Source organism: Abramis brama (assembly GCF_963993115.1).
Source record: "Abramis brama genome assembly, chromosome: 14".
NCBI lineage: Eukaryota > Metazoa > Chordata > Actinopteri > Cypriniformes > Leuciscidae > Abramis > Abramis brama.
In genome coordinates, this window is record NC_139976.1 from 25,448,358 (window position 1) to 25,470,576 (window position 22,219).

The 22,219-nt window shown below is 40.0% G+C and overlaps 1 protein-coding gene across 2 annotated transcripts in view; it reads right to left on the minus strand.

The window, feature by feature from the left end:
* Nucleotides 1-22,219, minus strand: part of plxdc1 (plexin domain containing 1) — a 935,956-nt gene that overhangs the window by 657,933 nt on the left and 255,804 nt on the right. For both annotated transcript variants that reach the window (XM_084135569.1, XM_084135568.1), the window contains exon 2: nucleotides 4,134-4,300. In XM_084135569.1, coding sequence (XP_083991695.1) covers nucleotides 4,134-4,300 — 167 coding nt within the window. The remainder of the gene's footprint in view (nucleotides 1-4,133; nucleotides 4,301-22,219) is intronic.

The following is a 22,219-nucleotide window of genomic DNA, read 5'->3' on the forward strand; positions in this document are numbered from 1 at the left end:
GGAAGTGGATGCACCCACCATTCTTTTCGCTTCGGAGCCGATCGGTTGTTATGTCGATATCTCTGAAAGTGTACTTTAATAACAAACCTGTGTGTGTCGGCACTTCTGTTGGAAGCTCTCCCAGTGCTGACGTTACAGCGTGTGGCAGCGGTGATCGCGAGCTTCTGAATCTCTTAACTGCTGTTCTCACAGCAACCTTTGTGTTTGTTGGCTGATGGTCGGTTTAAGGGCAAGGAAAGTGAGTGCTTCACTGACGGGGTTTCCCGCCGCGGACATCCCTGTGTGCTCCAGCACTGGTGAAGGGCGTTATTCCAAGGAAGTAAACACGGGTGAGTTTTTCATCTTTCTTCTCCGGAAGAAGGATGTCTTTCCACCTGTGCACTGCTGGATGTGGTCGTTCCCTAGCCCTCTGTGTCGCGTGTTTGGGCATACAACACGCTGAGGCAGCTTTTGTGGATGGTGCATATTTTCTCGATGTTGAGATCTAGACTCTTGTTCGCTCGCGAATGTAGAGTCCCTGATTTTGCGGAGATCGCAGAGTTGTGTTTGAGGCTTCGCCCAGAGATTATTCCCCATGGACTCATCACAACTCCTTCACATCGATACCTTTGGATTCTAGTGTTGAGCTCACTGATTCATCTGTAATGGGTGAATTAGACGTTCCATTGGAAATTCACCAGGGGGATAGGATGCCGACCACTACATTTGAGGGTGAGCTGTATACTGTCGGGGACGATTCCCCCACGCTGTCCCCCCTGGGTTGTACAGCATGGCCTGAGTCAGATCCACAGTCGTATGCTACATCCGGCTCTGGAGAACCGTGTTGCCCCTCACAGGCTCTGGAGTCGTTGTCTGCTTTGTCAGACGCGGCTTATGGAGCCTGTGGGCAAGCCGTCACCTCTATGCACGCCTTAGCCTTGTTACAGCTTTTTCAGGCTAAAACACTCCAGGACGTGCAAAAGGGTAGGCCAGACTGTCAGCTCATGGGTGAGCTCTGTAAGGCAACCGACTTGGCTCTTCAGAGCACAAGTGTGGCAACCTGCGCGATCGGTCTGGCAATGTCCACTCTGGTGGTTCAGCAGCACGATCATTGGCTCGGTCTGGTTGATATGGAGGATGCGGACAAGGTTCGGATCCTGGACTCCCCAATTTCCCAGATGGGGTTGTTCGGCGACGCTACAGTGGGTGGTGCCCAACAGCCTTCTGTAGCTCAGTCGCAGGTGGAGCCTGCTGAGCCTCTCACCCCGTCACCGCTTAGGCTTGTGTTTTCCCTTGGCAACAGCAGTTGCCGCTCATGGTTCCCCCGTTAGCCGGAACTATTTTTGTCCATATGTTGTCCCGCCCGTATTCGCCCAGGCCATATGTGTATTCTCACAATAATTGCTTGTTATTAAAGTACACTTTCAGAGATATCGACATAACAACCGATCGGCTCCGAAGCGAAAAGAATGGTGGGTGCATCCACTTCCCTGTTATACCCGCGTTGCAGGGCGGGGCGTGGATTGCGCACCTGCCAAAGCTCATTTGGCTTGATTTGTATACTATATCGAAGACATCTGGCTCCCTGGTGTGATCCCATCAGTCGGTACGATCGACTAAGTCTCCGTTCCCTCCTTCAGGGAACGAGGGTTACATTGGTAACCGAGACGTTTCCTCTATCTCTGGGTCCCAAGAGGGTGCGGATGACACCGTGTAACCCTATGCCTTGCTGCTATGCCAGCAGGCAGCGGGGTCTGGTTCGAGGACACTATGCCTTCTTACGCGCCCCCTGCCCACCTGTGGAGCTAGGCAAGTGTTGCACCGCACACTCAGACCCCACTTCGGAATGATGTGCTTTCCGGGTTGGGTCCCTGCTCTCCACCTCGCTGCCCCACTTCGGTACACTGTCTGTGGTTCCTCTGATCCCGCTTGTACGGTCTCTGGGAGCCTGGTTAGTGAGGCCGTTTCGCTGGCTCACTCGGACCCTCAGACTCGGCTATGCGATTCAGTTTGCCCGGTGTCCCCCCAAGTTCAGGGGCATTCACTTCACCTCCATTCTGAACAGGGATGCTCCTGTCTTATGGGAAGAAATTGCAGTCCTACTGGCTAAAGATGCGATAGAGTCGGTCCCTTCAGCTGATATGAAGTCAGGGTTCTGGCCAATCTTGGACCTGCAAGTTTTTAATCAGGCCCTTCACAAGCTCCCGTTCAAAATGTTATCGCAGAAACACACCTGGGGTGCCACGTACAATGGGCATGAAGCTTCGGGTGTTTGGACGGGACCCTGACTACATTGGCACATCAACTGCCTCGAGTTGCTGGCAGTATGGCTTGACCTGGGGCACTTCAAACAGCTGCTACTTGGCAAGCACGTACTGGTCCGTACGTACATCAGTCATCAAGCTCCCAACGCATGTCGCAACTCGCCTGCCATCTTTTCCTATGGAGTCAGAATATGAGGCCATTCATATTCTGGGCGCACTCAATCGTGCTGCTAATGAGCTCTCACGACAGCCCATGCTTCCAGAAGAGTAGAGACTCCATCCCCAGGCAGTCCAGCTGATCTGGATACGCTTCGGAGCTGTACAGGTAGACCTGTTTGCCTCTCCGGACACATCCCACTGCCAGTTGTTTTACCCCCTGACCGAGGGGACCCTCGGCACGGATGCAGTGGCACGCAGCTGGCCCGGGGGCCTACAGAAGTATACGTTTGCCCCAGTGAGCCTACTCGCACAGACACTGCAAAATCATGGAGGACGAGGAGCACGTCTTGCAATTTGTGCCCTACTGGCCCAACCGGACCTGGTTCCCAGAAATCATGCTCCTCGCAACAGCCCCTCCCTGGCACATTCCTCTGAGGAAGGCTGAGGAAAACAGTGCTAATCTGCAGGCAAAGCTAACAGACCCACCTATCATAGCCGTCAAAACACTGGCGAAACACAACCTCAAAATTCTGGCCATTTGATAATACCTAGAATATAAAAATCCTTTTCTTATTTTGCACCTAAACTGTGGAACAGTCTTCCTAGCTTTGTCCGAGAAGCAGACACACTCAGTCAGTTTAAATCTAGACTTAAAACACTGTTTAACCTGGCATTTAAAATCATTTAAAATGATTGTTAGGCTGCATAAATTAGGTCAGCCAGAACCTGGAACCCTTCCCATAACACCTGATATACTCATTACATGAAGAAGAATGGCATCTACGTTAATAATAGTCTCTCTGTTTATCCCAAGGTTTACCGTAGTCTGCTGGATCCGTGCCGTATCCAGACCAGATGAAGGATTTGTGCTTAGACACAGCCCTGAAGTGTCAGCAGAGACCGTGCCAACTAGACTAAGCAAAGGCCTCCTCAGCCTCCCCCTTCCATGGTGCCAGGTTGATTCCCGTTCACATGGATCCACGGAAACTTGTAATATTTAGTGTCGTGTAAGTGGCCCCTAAGTTAATAACTAATGATCTTTAAAACCGAAGTGAATCAATAAAAAACGTACTTAAACTGGACTTTCTTCGAGAGCTGCTGTACAGCCAAAACAATCTTTGTTACGTTAATTTCCTATTATCACTGTAAAAATGCTTTGAAACAATCTGTATTGTAAAAAGTGCTATGTTAATGAAGGTGACTTGACTTGACTTGACATGCATAGCTTTATCCCCTGCTGCTGTCTCCACTCATCTTAAAATTCGAAATGTTTAAACCAGGCCAACTAGCAGTATTCCTGCTTGACACTGCAACAACCTTTTGTCTGCAATGATTTCCATCATGTTTCCTACAACAACGTCTGACATGTTTACATTTTATGTGGTGTAAGAAAGTGACTTAAGCAGAAAAGCTACACAGATTCTGATCAGAGGGATCAGACTGAATCCGATTTTCAGAAACGTGATTTGAAAAGTATTTCAAACCACATGTGAAACAGATTTTCATGTGATTTTTTTTCTTCTTCTTTTTTAACGTTGCACACTTGCTAAATATGATTGGCTTCCAATAGGATCTGCACAAAAATCTGATTTGGACTGACAGTCTGAATAGTGCTTAAAGAATCTGAGGCAGAATGGTATGAATCAGTAATGAATGTGATACTAAGACATTTCAAAACCGAAAAAAGTCAAGTGTCCAAAAGTTACAAAAGTAATACAATAGTTTACTCACCACCACTCGTGTCATGTTGTCAGGGAGCGTGTCAATGGACAGCCCATTGATTGGCTCTTGTCCAGTTCGGTTCTGAGTGCGTCTGCTGGGATCTTGCTGGTCTCTTCTTGTTCTCTGGATGTCTGATGGACCTCCATCAGCCTTTTCTGACTTCCCATATATTACACCTGACATAAAAACAAAACCAAATAGCATGTTACCTTAGCTTAAACATGAATGTTGTCTTCAGACCGAGTTAAAGTTGGCATGAAATGAAAATTTCCCTTAATGCATGTTATTGATCTTATCGTAAACAATTCATGTGTGCATAAGTTTCATTCTTTCAAAAAATTATTCTTAATGTTTCTTCATTCTTAATCTAAATCCCACCCTTTTCTTAAAATTGAATGCAGGCTCACATTCAGATCTGCCTCCATCCAATCAGCAACAGGTGGAATTTTTTGGGGGGTGTTTTTTTGTCATTTAAACCATTGCATTAGCATGTTTTTTTTTTTTTTTTTTTTTGACTGATTGATTGATTTATAGCAGTAAATGAAGAGATGTCTTATCGATCACAAGTTCAGTATGGCGTACCACAAGGCTCAGTACTAGGACCATGCTGTTCACTCTGTTCATGCTACCCTTAGGAGATATCATTAGGAAGCATCGAATTAGCCTTCACTGTTATGCCGATGATACTCAGCTCTATATTTCTTCACAACCTAACGAAAACTACCAATTCACAAAATTAACGGAATACATGATATAAAAAATTGGATGACTAGTAATTTCCTACTACTAAATTCTGAAAAAGATTCTAATTATTGGACAAAACACTTCCTCAGGTAATAACCTAGAATACTGTCTAACACTTGATGGCTGCTCTGTTAAGTCTTCGTCGTCGGTTAGGAACTTGGGTGTGTTCTTTGATACCAATCTTTCATTTGAAAGTCACGTGTCTAGTATCTGTAAAACCGCATTTTTCCATCTTAAAAATGTATCTAAATTACGCCATATGCTCTCATTGCCAAATGCAGAACAATTAGTTCATGCATTCATGACCTCAAGGCTAGATTATTGTAATGCTCTACTGGGTGGTTGCCCTGCACGCTTAATAAACAAACTACAGCTGGTCCAAAACGCAGCAGCTCGAGTTCTTACCAGAACCAGGAAGTATGACCATATTAGCCCTGTTCTGTCAACACTGCATTGGCTCCCTATTAAACATCGTATAAATTTTAAAATATTGCTGATTACTTACAAAGCACTAAATGGTTTAGCTCCGCAGTACTTGAGCGAGCTCTTAATGCATTACAGTCCTTCACGTCTATTGCGATCTCAAAATTCCGGCCAGTTGATAATACCTAGAATATCAAAATAAACTGCTGGCGGTAGATCCTTCTCCTATTTAGCACCAAAACTTTGGAACAGTCTTCCTACCATTGTCTGGGAAGCAGACACACTCTGTCAGTTCAAAGCTAGACTAAAAACACATCTCTTTGACCTAGCATACACATAACACATTATAGACTTCTATAATTCAATGTTAGGCTGCATAGATCAGGTCAGCCGGAACCGGGAACACTTCCCATAAATCCTGATGTACTCATTACACGTTACATCATAAGAAGAATGGCATCTACGCTAATTTTAGTGTTTTTGTTTATCCCGAGGATTTCCCGCAGCCTGCTGGATCCAGGCTGTATCCAGATCTGATGAAGGACCTGCGCTTGGACCCGATGTCATAGCGGGGTGCTAAAGTGCCAACTAGTTTCTCCTTATGGAGGATCCCTTTACTACTCTACAGATAAAGCGTTGTCGGGAAAATTCAGTTCGCGTATCTACCCGAAGTGCTAAAATTCTGTATCAAAATGTTAAGGCCAGACAAGTAGTTTTTTAAGGCTTGGTTTGTAGGGAATTACAAACCTGCGCACATACACTCACCTAAAGGATTATTAGGAACACCTGTTCAATTTCTCATTAATGCAATTATCTAATCAACCAATCACATGGCAGTTGCTTCAATGCATTTAGGGGTGTGGTCCTGGTCAAGACAATCTCCTGAACTCCAAACTGAATGTCAGAATTGGAAAGAAAGGTGATTTAAGCAATTTTGAGCGTGGCATGGTTGTTGGTGCCAGACGGGCCGGTCTGAGTATTTCACAATCTGCTCAGTTACTGGGATTTTCACGCACAACCATTTCTAGGGTTTACAAAGAATGGTGTGAAAAGGGAAAAACATCCAGTATGCGGCAGTCCTGTGGGCGAAAATGCCTTGTTGATGCTAGAGGTCAGAGGAGAATGGGCCGACTGATTCAAGCTGATAGAAGAGCAACTTTGACTGAAATAACCACTCGTTACAACCGAGGTATGCAGCAAAGCATTTGTGAAGCCCCAACATGCACAACCTTGAGGCGGATGGGCTACAACAGCAGAAGACCCCACCAGGTACCACTCATCTCCACTACAAATAGGAAAAAGAGGCTACAATTTGCATGAGCTCACCAAAATTGGACAGTTGTTGCCTGGTCTGATGAGTCTCGATTTCTGTTGAGACATTCAGATGGTAGAGTCAGAATTTGGCGTAAACAGAATGAGAACATGGATCCATCATGCCTTGTTACCACTGTGCAGGCTGGTGGTGGTGGTGTAATGGTGTGGGGGATGTTTTCTTGGCACACTTTAGGCCCCTTAGTGCCAATTGGGCATCGTTTAAATGCCACGGCCTACCTGAGCATTGTTTCTGACCATGTCCATCCCTTTATGACCACCATGTACCCATCCTCTGATGGCTACTTCCAGCAGGATAATGCACCATGTCACAAAGCTCGAATCATTTCAAATTGGTTTCTTGAACATGACAATGAGTTCACTGTACTAAAATGGCTCCCACAGTCACCAGATCTCAACCCAATAGAGCATCTTTGGGATGTGGTGGAACGGGAGCTTCGTGCCCTGGATGTGCATCCCACAAATCTCCATCAACTGCAAGATGCTATCCTATCAATATGGGCCAACATTTCTAAAGAATGCTTTCAGCACCTTGTTGAATCAATGCCACGTAGAATTAAGGCAGTTCTGAAGGCGAAGGGGGGTCAAACACAGTATTAGTATGGTGTTCCTAATAATCCTTTAGGTGAGTGTATATTCAAACGCGCATACCAATAGACTGAACTCGTAACACGCATGTGCACACCATCAGCGTTCTCACAGGTTTCGCGTTTAAAGTCTGTGTAGAGTTTCCCGTTAAAACGGTGTTGTGTTAGCGGCCCCTAAGTTAATAACTAATGATCGTTGTGATGGAAGTGAATCAATCATATTAACTTTAGCTGGAAAATAACTTTATTTAAGAACTGCTATAAAGCCAAAACAATCTCTGTTACTTTAAACTATCCTTGTATCTCTGTAAAGCCGCTTTGGAACAATCAACATTGTTAAAAGCGCTATATAAATGAAGATGACTTGACTTGACTCATTTGTCATATTTGAAGGTCACAGCCCTCTTCCCCATTTACTTTAAATGTATGGAAAAGACCAGTACCTGTACTAACTGGCAAAGACATTTCAAACAAATCAAAGTTTATCATAAATAATCTTTAAAAGAGAAATACAACCTTGAAGTTTTCTGTCAGGCAGCCAGTCATTCCTTTTAGAGGTAAGAAAAATATCACCAGCAGCCAAATGTCAAGTTTTTATGAAAAGGACCTTTGAATGGCTACTCTTCACCAAGCTGGATAATAATAATAATAATTAAAGCTGCAAGCAGCAATTATCGGGGTTCAAGCATTTAAGGCCTTTAAGCACATTAACATTTAAGACATTAAGATTTATTTAGAAAGCTTTTAACCACGGAAATAATAGATTGAAAAGTCAATTTACAGCCAATACAGGCAATTAACCATAGGAAATATATGGTTTTCAAAGCTTTTTAACAGTTATAGCGCCACCTATCGTCCGATCTACATGAAATTTCGCATGCTTGTTTAGAATGTTATGCCACATATGCTCACCAATTTTCGTGATGTTCTGAGTTTTTGTTTAGGATTTATAGGCTTTTGATTGCATTTTGCCACGCCCATTTTCTTTATGACCCAATTATACCCATGCGAAAAATGCAAAAGTTCAACTTTTTTTTGATAATTATTGATCTAGAGAGTCCAGAGAATTGTCCTAGACTCATTTGGTTCCGATCGGGCGAAAAACCAGGGACTAGTTCGCAAAAGTAGGTTTTTAACACATTCGTGAATAATTAATAAACTGTTTGATTGACAGCAATGGTTCTAGAGGCAAAGTTGTTCAGCATGAGCAGATCTAATAGGCTCCGCCTTCTTCAAACGTTTTGGCGCCCCTTAGCGACCGTGAATCGAAATCTCAACATTTTTTCGATAATTATTGATATTCAGACTCCAGACAACATTTCTGCACTGGTTTGGTTCCGATCGGACACAAAATCAGGGACTAGTTCGCAAAAGTAGGTTTTTGACATAATTCGAAATGGCGGAAAATTTGCATACCGTAAATGAAATCGGAGATATACGTTTTGACCATCAGGCGTCCAGCTTTCCAATGATATAAGACACTTGAGTCTACGACATACGGTCTAGGAGTTATGACCAGTTTCACGCTTTTGGTCGCTATAGCGCCACCTATGGGCCAATCGGGGTCATACTTTGACAGGTTCTCCCCAAATTGAGGACTACCATTTGGCCAAGTTTTAAGGTTCCAGCTCTTACGGTTTGGTCTGCACAATGCGTTTTAGGGGAAAATAATAATAATAATTAAAGCTGCAAGCAGCATTTATCGGGGTTCAAGCATTTAAGGCCTTTAAGCACATAAGCATTTAAGACATTAAGATTTATTTAGAAAGCTTTTAACCACTGAAATAATAGATGGAAAAGTCCATTTACAGCCAATACAGGAAATTTACCATAGGAAATATATGGTTTTCAAAGCTTTTTAAAAGTTATAGCGCCACCTATGGTCCGATCTCCATAAAAATTTCGATGCTTCTTTAGCATGTTATTTCACATATGCCCATCAATTTTTGTGAAGTTCAGAATTTTTATTTAGGCTTTATAGACGTTTGAGTGTATTTGGACACGCCTATTTTATAAATGATCCTCTTATAGCCAACCAAAAGCAAAATTTTAACTTTTTTTTTGATAATTATTGATCTAGAGAGTCCAGAGAATTGTCCTAGACTGGTCTGGTTCCGATCGGGCGAAAAACCAGGGACTAGTTCGCAAAAGTAGGTTTTTAACATATTCGTGAATAATTAATAAACTGTTTGATTGACAGCAATGGTTCTAGAGGCAAAGTTGTTCAGCATGAGCAGGTCTATCAAATGATATGCATTTTGTGATGATAAGTGTAACACCACGTGATTACAGAGCCATAAAACTCGTTAGCGCCAACTAGTGGCCGATTTCTTTCAAAATTCTTACAGACCTCTAGGGCCATGAGTCGAACATGCCCACCGAGTTTTGTTCCGATCGGCCTCCGTTAACCTTGTCTAATAGGTGCTCAAACTTCATTGGCCGATGGCGGCCATGTTTTTTGAGATACACCAATGTCCTCATAGATATACATGACAGCTTGGTCCAAGACACTGCATACCAATTTTCAAGTCAATCGGACTAACGGTCAGGTGGTTACAGCCTGATTTATGTTTTTTTCATGTTATAGCGCCACCATGTGGCCAATCGCCGCAATCTTTATACTATGACCTCAGATTGACCTCTTACACAGGTGTACCGAGTTTGGTGAAGATACCTCATTTACTTCTGGAGTTATAGCCAGTTTAGTAAAATAGGCTCCGCCTTCTTCAAACATTTTGGCGCCCCTTAGCGACCGTCAATCGAAATTTCAATTTTTTTTCGATAATTATTGATATTCTGAATCCAGAGAACATTTCTGCACTGGTTTGGTTCCGATCGGACACAAAACCAGGGACTAGTTCGCAAAAGTAGGTTTTGGACATAATTCAAAATGGCGGAAAATTTGCATACCGGAAATGAAATCCTTGAGGCCTTTTTTGATCGGCTTGACCCAAGGATTCCAATGATATAAGACACTTGAGCCTGTGACAAACGGTTAATGAGATTTAAGCAAAAATATGATTTTTTTTTGTTTTTTGCACTGTAGCGCCACCTATGGGCCAATCGGGGTCATATTTTGATAACCTCTCCTCGATTTTTGTACTACCATCTGGACAAAGTTTCAAGTCTCTAGCACTTACGGTTTGGGCTGCACGATGCGTTTTACGGCAGAAGAAAAATAATAATAATAATTAAAGCTGCAAGCAGCATTTAGCGGGGTTCAAGCATTTAGGGTCTTTAAGCACATAAGGCAGTTTAGTGAGTTGTCTGAGTTTTTGTTTAGGATTTACAGGCTTTTGAGTGTTTTTTGCCATAACCATTTTCTAAATGATCCTGTTATGGCTACCCAATGGGTAAAGTTTAAGTTTTTTATATAATTATTGATCTAGAGCTTCCAGAAAATTGTACTGCACTGGTATATTTCCGATCGGGCTAAAAACCGATGGCGGCATAGACATACATGGCACCTTGGACCAAGACACTGCATGCCAATTTTAAAGTCAATCGAACTAATGGTCAGGTGGTTATAGCCCTTTTCCTGTTTTTGTGATTATATGGCCTGATCTCCATTTTAAATAATTATTTTAAAGGTGCTGTAGAATGCATTGATATATTTTAAATTGTTCTCTGATATCTCTGAAACAGAAATGTCTTCAACAGTCAAGTAGTGGATAAAATCACTAATGTTACTTTCTGCTTGCGGTAGGGGTTGTAATGGAAATATAACATTAGTTGGAACTGCCCCCTTCTTCAGTATCAAACGATGAGCGAAACCTGCTTGATATTGTCCCACTCCCAGGTTAGAAAAACTGTCTGTGGTAAAATGGGCAGAGCAAACTAACAGCTTTGAATTAAAATGGTGAGGTATCCTGTTGTAAACATCAACCATGCCTGTTGACAGTTTTGTGGGAAGGGAATGAAAAGTTCTCAAATCTGCAGCACAGCCTCGAACATAACATTTATATCCATGATCTGCCATTTTCACTATTGTCCTTGCTTGCTTCTTCACAATACCTGCAGATCTTCTGATGATTCAGCTGTGCAGGTCCACGTTAACACTGCCTGGCCTAGAACATGGGCTGGTATTTGCAAATTTGGGGGGTATAAATATTAATGATCCTGACTCCAACGTCACAGTCAGTGTTATGCTGGGATTCACTCATTTTTCAGCGGTCTTTTGCAAACAGGAGATTTACACATGAAGGAGGAAACAATGGTGTTTGAGGCTCACGGTATGTCAGTTCCATGTCCAGAACTCTTATCATTCAACTATGCCAAGATAAATACAGTTTTCAATTGTATGGCACCTTTAAAATAGATGATTAGTAATATAATGCTTACTTGTAGTCTGAAATGGCTTTAACAAAAGAAGAAAAATAGTCTTAGATTTCTGTTCACTCTAATCATGTACAAATAAAGTAGCACATTAAGATTACATTTATTTGAATGCATTAGTGAGTGTGTGATTGTGCTGTGTGTGCAGCGTATCAATACTAAAAGTGAAGGTGTAGTTGATATCTTTGGTGATAATATCTGTAGTAATCATAAAAAAATCAATTAAGAAATAAAGAATTAAAATTACAAATAATATTCTATTAAGATATGAGTTACAATAACATGATTTGCAATAGTAATAATATCAATAATATATGCACAATACACACAGATTAGACTATCAGGTCTGTGTCTTACAAAAACATTAGTATTGCAGCCAATGTGAGTCTGTGGGATTTATAAACAGACAAAATATGATTTGAAATGTTATTTTAATGATTTTATTAAGTTTAAACAATATTTCAAATGGAAAAAAAATGAAAAATAATATTTTAGTGAGCAGAATGAACCAATGAGTGGTCTTCATCTGGTGGTTAAAATGTAAATGAAAACAATAATACTTAAACAATAATACTTAATACACTAACCATGCTTGAACACACACATGCACACACATTTTGTTGTAGATGTAGATATTTAAAATAAAAGATAGGTAACAAAATGATAATTGCAAATCTCCTCTGTATAACACCATTTTCAGATTGAGGGGCAGAATTGTTCAAACTGAGAGCTCAGTACAAATGAAGTGATAAACTTTGACAAAACATGATTGTGTTATAATAGGTGATTTTCTTGCAAGTAATTATATACTTTATACAAAAATTAATGCAAAAGCACAGGTGAAAATATTTTATTAAGTAGAATGTCCTGCAGAGGGCAGTAGAAGACCACTAATTGACTCACTTTCATTTGAAAGACTTTTTTATCCACCAGTAAAACAAAGCAGTTTCTCCATGTTCTTTCCATTAAGCATGCTTACACACACAGACACACACAAACACAAACACATCCACACACACATCCACACACACACACACACACACACACACACACACACACACACACACACACACACACACACACAAAGATAAATATGTTTTCCATGTTTTTAGGATGTGATATTGTGAAAATATCTTTTAATGGTCTAACCATTTCACATATTTCTTTGTGATCTGTATTACCAGTCCGTAATAATAATAATAATAATAATATTTAATTGTCTATAGGCATTTCTTTATCTAATAATATAAAACTTCATAATAATCATAATAAAAAATAAAAAATAAAATATATACAAATATCATAATAAAATAAAAAACATCATAATAAAAAAGATTGCTTTTTAAAGCATTTGTTTGTTTCCCAATACTGAAAGCGAATAAAAAGATCATGTGTAATCCTGCTGCTCCCTCCAGTGGACAACAGTGGTGTGTTTCTAGTGGTGCAACAGTTGAAGTGATTGATTGAATTAATGAATGAATGAATGGGAATTTGGTTTATCACTTATATCTCCGGAACCAAAAGGCGAAAAATTCTGAAACTCAGAGCATAGATAGTGCTTGAGGAGTCTTGTTGAATGAGACCATCGCGGTGTTTTTGGGCGATTGGGACCGGGAGTTCTGATCGTTCAAAGGCATATATTTCAGGGCTTTTATCTCTGGAAGGCCCAAGGCCCGCGGCGATACGTTTCGATCAAGAGAGGTCCTTACCATCAAAATTTGAGCGTGCAGCGTCTTTCCGTTTTCGAGTTATGAGTGAATTTGTACTGGGGGGGCGTGGCCTAAATGGCGGCCTCCGTTTTTACTTTCGTTTCAGGATTCCATTCCTTAATTTGACAGAATTGTCAATAGTAATACTTCAATAGATGAGTTTTGACAAAATGTGATTGTAAATGTTAAAATAATGATTTCATAAAGTCTAAATATGAATTATATAACAATATTAGGGAGTAGTATGATGAAATGACAGCAGGGGGCAGTACAATACCACTTATTGACTTAATATGCCATGTTATATCATTTTTACCTTTTTAACTGTTATAGAGGCAAATTTTGTCCGATCTGTCTGAAATTCTTCATGCTTCTTAAGAGCAGAACTTCTTAAGTTCTGACTTGTTTTTATTAAAGAGATATAGGCTTTCGGGGACACTTGGTAAAGGCCACATTTTGAAGTGAACCTATTATAGCTAACCAAATGAAGTAGTTCAACTTTTTCTGACAATTATTGATCTAGTGAGTACAGAGAATTGTATTGCACTAGTTTTGAACATTATGATATGAAAATTATATGATCAGAGATTTACAGACCATTTTACAGATCAGACCATTTACAGCCAATACAGGCAGTTTACCATAGGAAACATATGGTTTTAAAGCCTTTTAACTGTTATAGCGCCACATTTGGTCCGATCTCCAAATTTTTTTGCATGCTTGTTAATGATGATATGTCACATATGCTCACCAATTTTTGTGAAGTTCTGAGTTTTCATTTAGGATTTATAGGCTTTTGAGTGTATTTTGCAACGCCCATTTTATAAATGACCCTATTACAGCCACTCAAATGCAAAAGTTCAACTTTTTTTTGATAATTATTGATCTAGAGAGTCCAGAGAATTGTCCTAGACTGGTCTGGTTCAGATCGGGCGAAAAACCTAGGACTAGTTCGCAAAAGTAGGTTTTTAACATGTTTGCGAATATTTAATGAACGGTTTGATTGACAGCAATGGTTATAGAGGCAAAGTTGTTCAGCATGAGCAGATCTATCAAATGATATGCATTTTGTGACAATAAGTGTAACACCATGTGATTACAGAGCCATAAAACTCGTTAGCGCCAACTAGTGGCCGATTTCTTTCAAAATTTTTACAGACCTCTAGGGCCATGAGTCGAACATGCCCATCGAGTTTCGTTCCGATCGGCCTCCGTTAACCTTGTCTAATAGGTGCTCAAACTTCATTGGCCGATGGCGGCCATGTTTTTTGAGATACACCAATGTCCTCATAGACATACATGACACCTTGGACCAAGACACTGCATACCAATTTTCAAGTCAATCGGACTAATGGTCAGGTGGTTATAGCCAGTTTTATGTTTTTTTCATGTTATAGCGCCACCATGTGGCCAATCGCCACGATTTTTTTACTGTGACCTCAGATTGACCTCTTAAATAATTGTACCGAGTTTGGTGAAGATACCTCATTTACTTCTGGAGTTATGGCCGTTTTAGTAAAATAGGCTCCTCCCACAACATACAATTTGGCGCCCCTTAGCGACCGTGAATCGAAATTTCAACTTTTTTTCGATAATTATTGATATTCAAACTCCAGAGAACATTTCTGCACTGGTTTGGTTCCGATCGGGCAAAAAACCTAGGACTAGTTCGCAAAAGTAGGCTTTTGACAAAATTCAAAATGGCGGAAAAATTTGCATACCGGAAATGAAATCGGAGATATACGTTTTGTTTGCCATGAGGTCTTGATTACATTGATATAAGACACTTGAGTCTACGACATACAGTCTAGGAGTTATGAGCAGTTTCGCGCTTTTGGTCGCTGTAGCGCCACCTATGGGCCGATTTGGCTAAGTCCGTGTATCTGAGTAGCGAGCAATACTACTACCATTTGACCAAGTATCACGTCTCTAGGCCTTACGGTTTTGGCTGCACGATGCGTTTTAGGGAAGAATAATAATAATAATAAAAATCAGGGCAATTACAATAGGGTTTCAGCACTTCGTGCTTGAACCCCTAATTAAAGCTGCAAGCAGCATTTATCGGGGTTCAAGCAGTTAAGGCCTTTAAGGCATTTAAGCACAAAAGCATCAAAAGTTATTAAGATTTATTTAGCAAGCATATAACCACTGACATAATAGATGGAAAAGACCATTTACAGCCAATACAGACAGTTTACCATGGGATATATATGGTTTTAAAGCTTTTTAACAGTTATAGCGCCACCTATGGTCAGATCTCCATAAAATTGTTTACTGTGACTTCAAATTGAACCCATACACATGTGTACTGAGTTTGGTGAAGATATCTCATTTTGAAGATATCTCATTTACTTCTTGAGTTATAGCCATTTTAGTAAAATAGGATCCTCCCACAACAATTTACCACATTCTAGTATTATTTACTGTGATTCTAGCATGATTTGCCATATTCTAGCATGATTTACCATGATATACTACATTCTAGTATGATTTAACATTGTTTACTGTGATTCTAGCATGGTTTACCATAGTTTATTATAATTTATCATAGTTTATCATGATTTATCATAGTTTACCATGATTTACCCTGTTCTAGCGTAGTTTACCATGATTTACCATGTTCTAGCATGATTTACCATGATATACCACATTCTAACATGATTTACCATAGTTTATCCTGATTTATCATGGCTTACCATGATTTACCCTGTTCTTGTCATGATCCTGGTTCTGTCCTTCTCTTTTTCTTTCCTTTGTCTCCCTCTGCTGGCTGTTTTACGTCTCACTACCTCCTCTCTCACACATTTACGCACACACTCATTAACGCATCACCTCATCTCTATCAGCTGGTTCTCATTCACATCCCTCTTACACACCTGTTCTCAATCTTTCTCTTTTGTCTTCGCTATATCTAGCTTTCTCTTTCTTGTTTGTGTTGTCGGATTATTGTTTGACTGTGATGCACGTCGATTGTTATAGCTCTGAAAAGAAACCTAAGTCCTGTCCTGTCCAGTCCTGTCGGGTCCTGCTGTTAACTGTGCAACTGTTATCATTTGCTGTGAGTTACCTATTCTGTGCTGTACCCAGTGTTCTCCATGGAGAATAGCAGAGGGTTCCACTGCTCACCTGCTTCCCAGTCCTCGCTGCCCAGGAGTGGCCAGATCGACAGTATCCTCAGTTTCTTCATTCAATGAGTTGATCTACAGCATCCTCTGTTTATTCATATTCTGAGAGAAGCAACGAACTAAGTCTTTGTTTCATTGTCTGAGAAGTGACTTTCTGTTATCAGCCTGCACGGCGTTATCTTGTTTCAATTAAAAGAGAACATTACCTGCTTTTCGTCTCTGGACCTCTCTCTGTTTTATCACAGTTCTAGCATAGTTTACCATGATTTACCATGTTCTAGCATGATGTACCATGATATGCCATGTTCTAGAATGATGTACCAGGATTGTAGTGTGATTTACCTTGATACACCACATTCTAGTATTATTTATTATGATTTACCATGTTTTAAGTGTGATTTACCATGATTTACCACATTGCTAGCAATTATGTGAAGTATCAGTAAAAATGAAGTGATAAACTCTGACAAAATATGTTTGTGCTACAATAGTAATTGTTATATAAGTGATTTTTTGTGTTTTATTGTTATATAAGTGATTTTTAGTGTCTAATGAATGCAAAAGCATATGTGAGTAGACTTCATTAATGAGTAGAATGGCCAGCAGAGGGCAGTAGAAGACCACATATTGGCTCACTTTCACTTTAAACTTCTTGATTTTCACCATTTTTCTGCACTAAAGCAAACCAGTTTTTCCATTTTAACTCCATAATGCATGTTTACATACACACACACACACACACACACACACACACACACAAAGACAAATGTTGTTGTTGTTTTTTCAATGCTATTGGGATATGTCATTATGAAAATATATTTGAGTGGTCTATAAACATTTCACAAAGTCTTTGCAAGCTATTAATCAGATGATTCAGAATTTATTCAGAAACCTAAGACTACACACACACATTATGTTGTAGATACAGACATTTGAACTGTATGATGTGATCAAACTGTCAATACTAATACTTTAACAGATGGATTTTGACTAAATGTAATTGTAAATGTTAAAATAGTGATTTTATAAAGTCTAAATATAAATTATAGAACAATATGACAAAATGACTATTTTGAACAGCAGGGGGCAGTAAAATACCACTTATTGGCTTAACATGCCATTATAATCATATCATTTTCACCTTTTCAACTGTTATAGAGGCAAATTTTGTCAGATCTGTCTGAAAATGTTCATGCATGTTCAGAGTGATATTTCACATGTTCTGACTTGTTTTTATGAAGGTTTGAACATTCATTAAAGAGATATAGGCTTTCGGGGACACTTGGTAAAGGCTACATTTTGAAGTGAACCTATTATAGCTATCCAAATGAAGTAGTTCATTATGATATGAAAATTATATGATCAGAGATGGAAAAGACCATTTACAGCCAATACAGGCAGTTTACCATAGGAAATATATGGTTTTAAAGCCTTTTAACTGTTATAGCGCCACCTTTGGTCCAATCTCCATAAAATTGTGCATGCTTGTTTGTGATGTTATGTCACATATGCTCACCAATTTTTGTGAAGTTCTGAGTTTTCATTTAGGATTTATAGGCTTTTTAGTGTATTTTGCCACGCCCATTTTATAAATGACCCTATTACAGCCATACAAATACAAAAGTTCAACTTTTTTTTGATAATTATTGATCTAGAGAGTCCAGCGAATTGTCCTAGACTGGTCTGGTTCCGATCGGGCGAAAAACCAGGGACTAGTTTGCAAAAGTAGGTTTTGAACATATTCATGAATATTTAATGAACTGTTTGATTGACAGCAATGGTTCTAGAGGCAAAGTTGTTCAGCATGAGCAGGTCTATCAAATGATATGCACTTTGTGACGATAAGTGTAACACCACGTGATTACAGAGCCATAAAACTCGTTAGCGCCAACTAGTGGCCGATTTCTTTCAAAATTCTTACAGACCTCTAGGGCCATGAGTCGAACATGCCCATCGAGTTTCGTTCCGATCGGCCTCCGTTAACCTTGTCTAATAGGTGCTCAAACTTCATTGGCCGATGGCGGCCATGTTTTTTGAGATACACCAATGTCCTCATAGATATACATGACAGCTTGGACCAAGACACTGCATACCAATTTTCAAGTCAATCGGACTAACGGTCAGGTGGTTACAGCCTGATTTATGTTTTTTTCATGTTATAGCGCCACCATGTGGCCAATCGCCGCAATCTTTATACTATGACCTCAGATTGACCTCTTAAACAGGTGTACCGAGTTTGGTGAAGATACCTCATTTACTTCTGGAGTTATAGCCATTTTAGTAAAATAGGCACCGCCTTCTTCAAACATTTTGGCGCCCCTTAGTGACCGTCAATCGAAATTTCAACTTTTTTTCGATAATTATTGATATTCTGACTCCAGAGAACATTTCTGCACTGGTTTGGTTCCGATCGGACACAAAACCAGGGACTAGTTCGCAAAAGTAGGTTTTGGACATAATTCAAAATGGCGGAAAATTTGCATACCGGAAATGAAATCCTTGAGGCCTTTTTTGTTCGGCTTGACCCAAGGATTCCAATGATATAAGACACTTGAGTCTGTGACAAACGGTTAATGAGATTTAAGCAAAAATATGATTTTTTTTTGTTTTTTGCACTGTAGCGCCACCTATGGGCCAATCGGGGTCATATTTTGATAACCTCTCCTCGATTTTTGTACTACCATCTGGCAAAGTTTCAAGTCTCTAGCACTTACGGTTTGGGCTGCACGATGCGTTTTACGGCAGAAGAAAAATAATAATAATAATTAAAGCTGCAAGCAGCATTTATCGGGGTTCAAGCAGTTAAGGCCGTTAAGGACTTTAAGCACAAAAGCATCAAAAGTTACAAAGTTATATTTAGCAAGCTTGTAACCACTGACATCATAGATGGAAAAGACAATGTTCTAGCATGATTTACCATGATATACCACGTTCTAGAATGATTTACCAGGATTCTAGCATGATTTACCTTGATACACCACATTCTAGTATTATTTACTATGATTTACCATGTTTCCAGCGTGATTTACCATGATTTACCACATTACTAGCAATTATGTGAAGTGTCAGTGCAAATGAAGTGATAAACACTGATATGATTGTGTTATAATAGTTATTGTTATATAAGTGATTTTTAAGTGTCTAAATATGAATGATGCAAAATCACATGTGAAAAGACTTCATTAATAAGTAGAATGGCCAGCAGAGGGCAGTAGAAGACCACTTATTGGCTCAGTTTCACTTTAAACTTCATGATTTTAACCAGTTTTCTGCACTAAAGCAAACCAGTTTTTCCATGTTAACTCAATAATGCATGCTTACACACACACACACACACACACACACACACACAAACATACACACACAAATACAAATTTGTTTTTGGGATATGTTATTGAGAAAGTATATTTATTTGTCTATAGGCATTTCTTTGTGATCTAATAATATAAAACTATATTACCAGTATAGGGCTGTAACGATTCCTCGATTAAAGGGGTCATATAGGCCTACTGGTACATGCACTTTTACAAGTTGATTGTACTGAAATGTGCGTTGGCAGTGCCTGTACACAACCATCATAAAATGATAAAAATCCATCCAGTGTTTTTTTTTTAAATCTCCTTATATGTTCTACACTTTCTGAAATCAAGCCGTTTGATTTTGTGACGTCACAAAATTGACGCCCCTCCCACGGTTGTGATTGACAGCAGCGTTTCAACACAGACCGTGAGTGAGCTGTCTATCATCATAGTGCATTGATATGCTGGAGAAGAATGGCGTCTAAGTCATTTTGATGTTTTGATGTAATATTCCCAAAGCATTGACGCAGGGATTCCCCACGATCAACGTCCATGCTTTCATGTTTGCGCAAATCATTTCACACCAGACAGCTTTACAAAGGAGGGTCAGTAAAACTGGTTTTGCTAAGAAGCTGCTCCTGAAAATAGGATTGGTACCAACTATTCGTGTTCCTGCTGTACCTCCAGAAGAAGAAGTGAGTGTAACGTTTTATTAACCTTTATATTAATCTTCATTAGCCTAGAAATCTAGACGCACCCTAGCGGCAGCAAAATGTATTTTGCAGCCAGGTGGGTCTAGCAACTCTCAATAGACCTTCTAGCTGCAAAAACCTAAATTGGGTCAGGCCAATCACGTCGCTTATAGAGTAGGCGGGGCGGGCTTAACATATGACGACAGAGTTTCGACGGTTACCTGCCTGCGACTTGAAAACAAAGAATGACGGCTGCTGGAGAACAGTCTTTCGAATCGGCTTTGTCCGCGACTCTGGAGGACTTGGAGTTAAGTTTTTCTTTAAGAAAAGAGCAAAGAACATTCTTTAAAAAAGGAAGATGTGTTCGTCGTTTTGCCGGCCAGATATGGCAAAAGTTGAATGAATCTATCAACTAGCTCCGCTGTTGGGAAAACGCTCTGGTTGGTTGAAGCGCTGTCCTATTGCGTGCAGAGGGAATTTGAAAGACAGCCGTTTATCCCGCCCCTCGGAGTGAGCGTGTCTATGGTGAGTTGCCAGACTAAACATCTTGATGTAGTCTGGCTTGCCAGGCTAAATCTTTATATTAATCTTTGCAAATCGCTTGCTGCACGCTTCACGGTGAATGCGGCTGTTTACACTCAGAGTACATTACGACATGTTTTCTATGTACGACGTTCTCAATATAATTCATAATCCCACGTTAATGAACAGCGCGTTATGGTTATTGTGTTAGAAACGGTGTCAAACAGAACAGAGGGGCGGGGTGAGCAAAGCTCGTTATCATTTAAAGACACATGCACTTAAATGGCGTGCTGAAAACAGAGCTGTTTTTGACCAGGTAAAATGAGTGTTATCTTACAATACTAATGAGAATTTTTAATTGAAGTATATTACAAACTTTTAATTTAGACCCTAAAGAATCATATTAGCTTGTACAAAAATGGCATTATATGACCCCTTTAAAGTCAAGTACTTTTTTTTTTTAATCCTAGATTGCAATTTACCGGAAGTGGTGCATTCCACAAACGAGAATCCATCAACCGCAGAATTACACAGTTTTCTAAGACAACGCGATGTATTTAAAACCATTTACACAGTCATTATATAGCATAGTGCTATTGTGAAATCACAAAGGCTGTGATTCAGTTAAATAAATATATCCTCTGTTTTTTTGTTTGTTTGTTTTTTCACAGAGAAGATGCTTTAAAGAGCAACTTGCAGGTTAAATTTATAACTGAATTAATACTTGATACTGTCTGAAGAGGTTTTTTAAAAACACATATGTAGAAATTACTAATGAAATCTAATTGGTTGTAGAGATTTTGATGAAAATGTGCTAGGCTCTGGAATACGCCTTTCCCCCTATAGCAACGCGTCATATGACGTATGCCGAGGTAAATATGAGCTCGCGTTCAGCCAGCGCTCTCATTGTGGGTGTAGTAGTTAGAGCAGTAGTGAGCGACAGAGAAAGTTTTAGATCGAGTTTTAGAGAAGCCATAATGGTAAATTATTGTGTTTGGGCTGGTTGCACAAAATCCAGCCTGTCAGGACATCGTGTCCATCATTTTCCTTCTAGGAAAAACAAGGCTTTTCGTTCTTGGGTGCGTTTTGTTCAGGTGAAGAGAGCAGACTTCACTGCCGCGTCTGTCACCGCACACTCGGCCGTTTGTATTATATGCTCATAATTATATGCCTGTGGGCCATCATAGGCATGCTCGTCGGAGAACTCGGTTTCTTCATTCACATCCATTGTAATTTGTAACCTGAGCTCTTTCAGTGCACGCATCTTCGGGTTCTCCCGCCGGATGTAGGCGCGAGCACAACATCAACTGGCAAACGCAATGTAAGC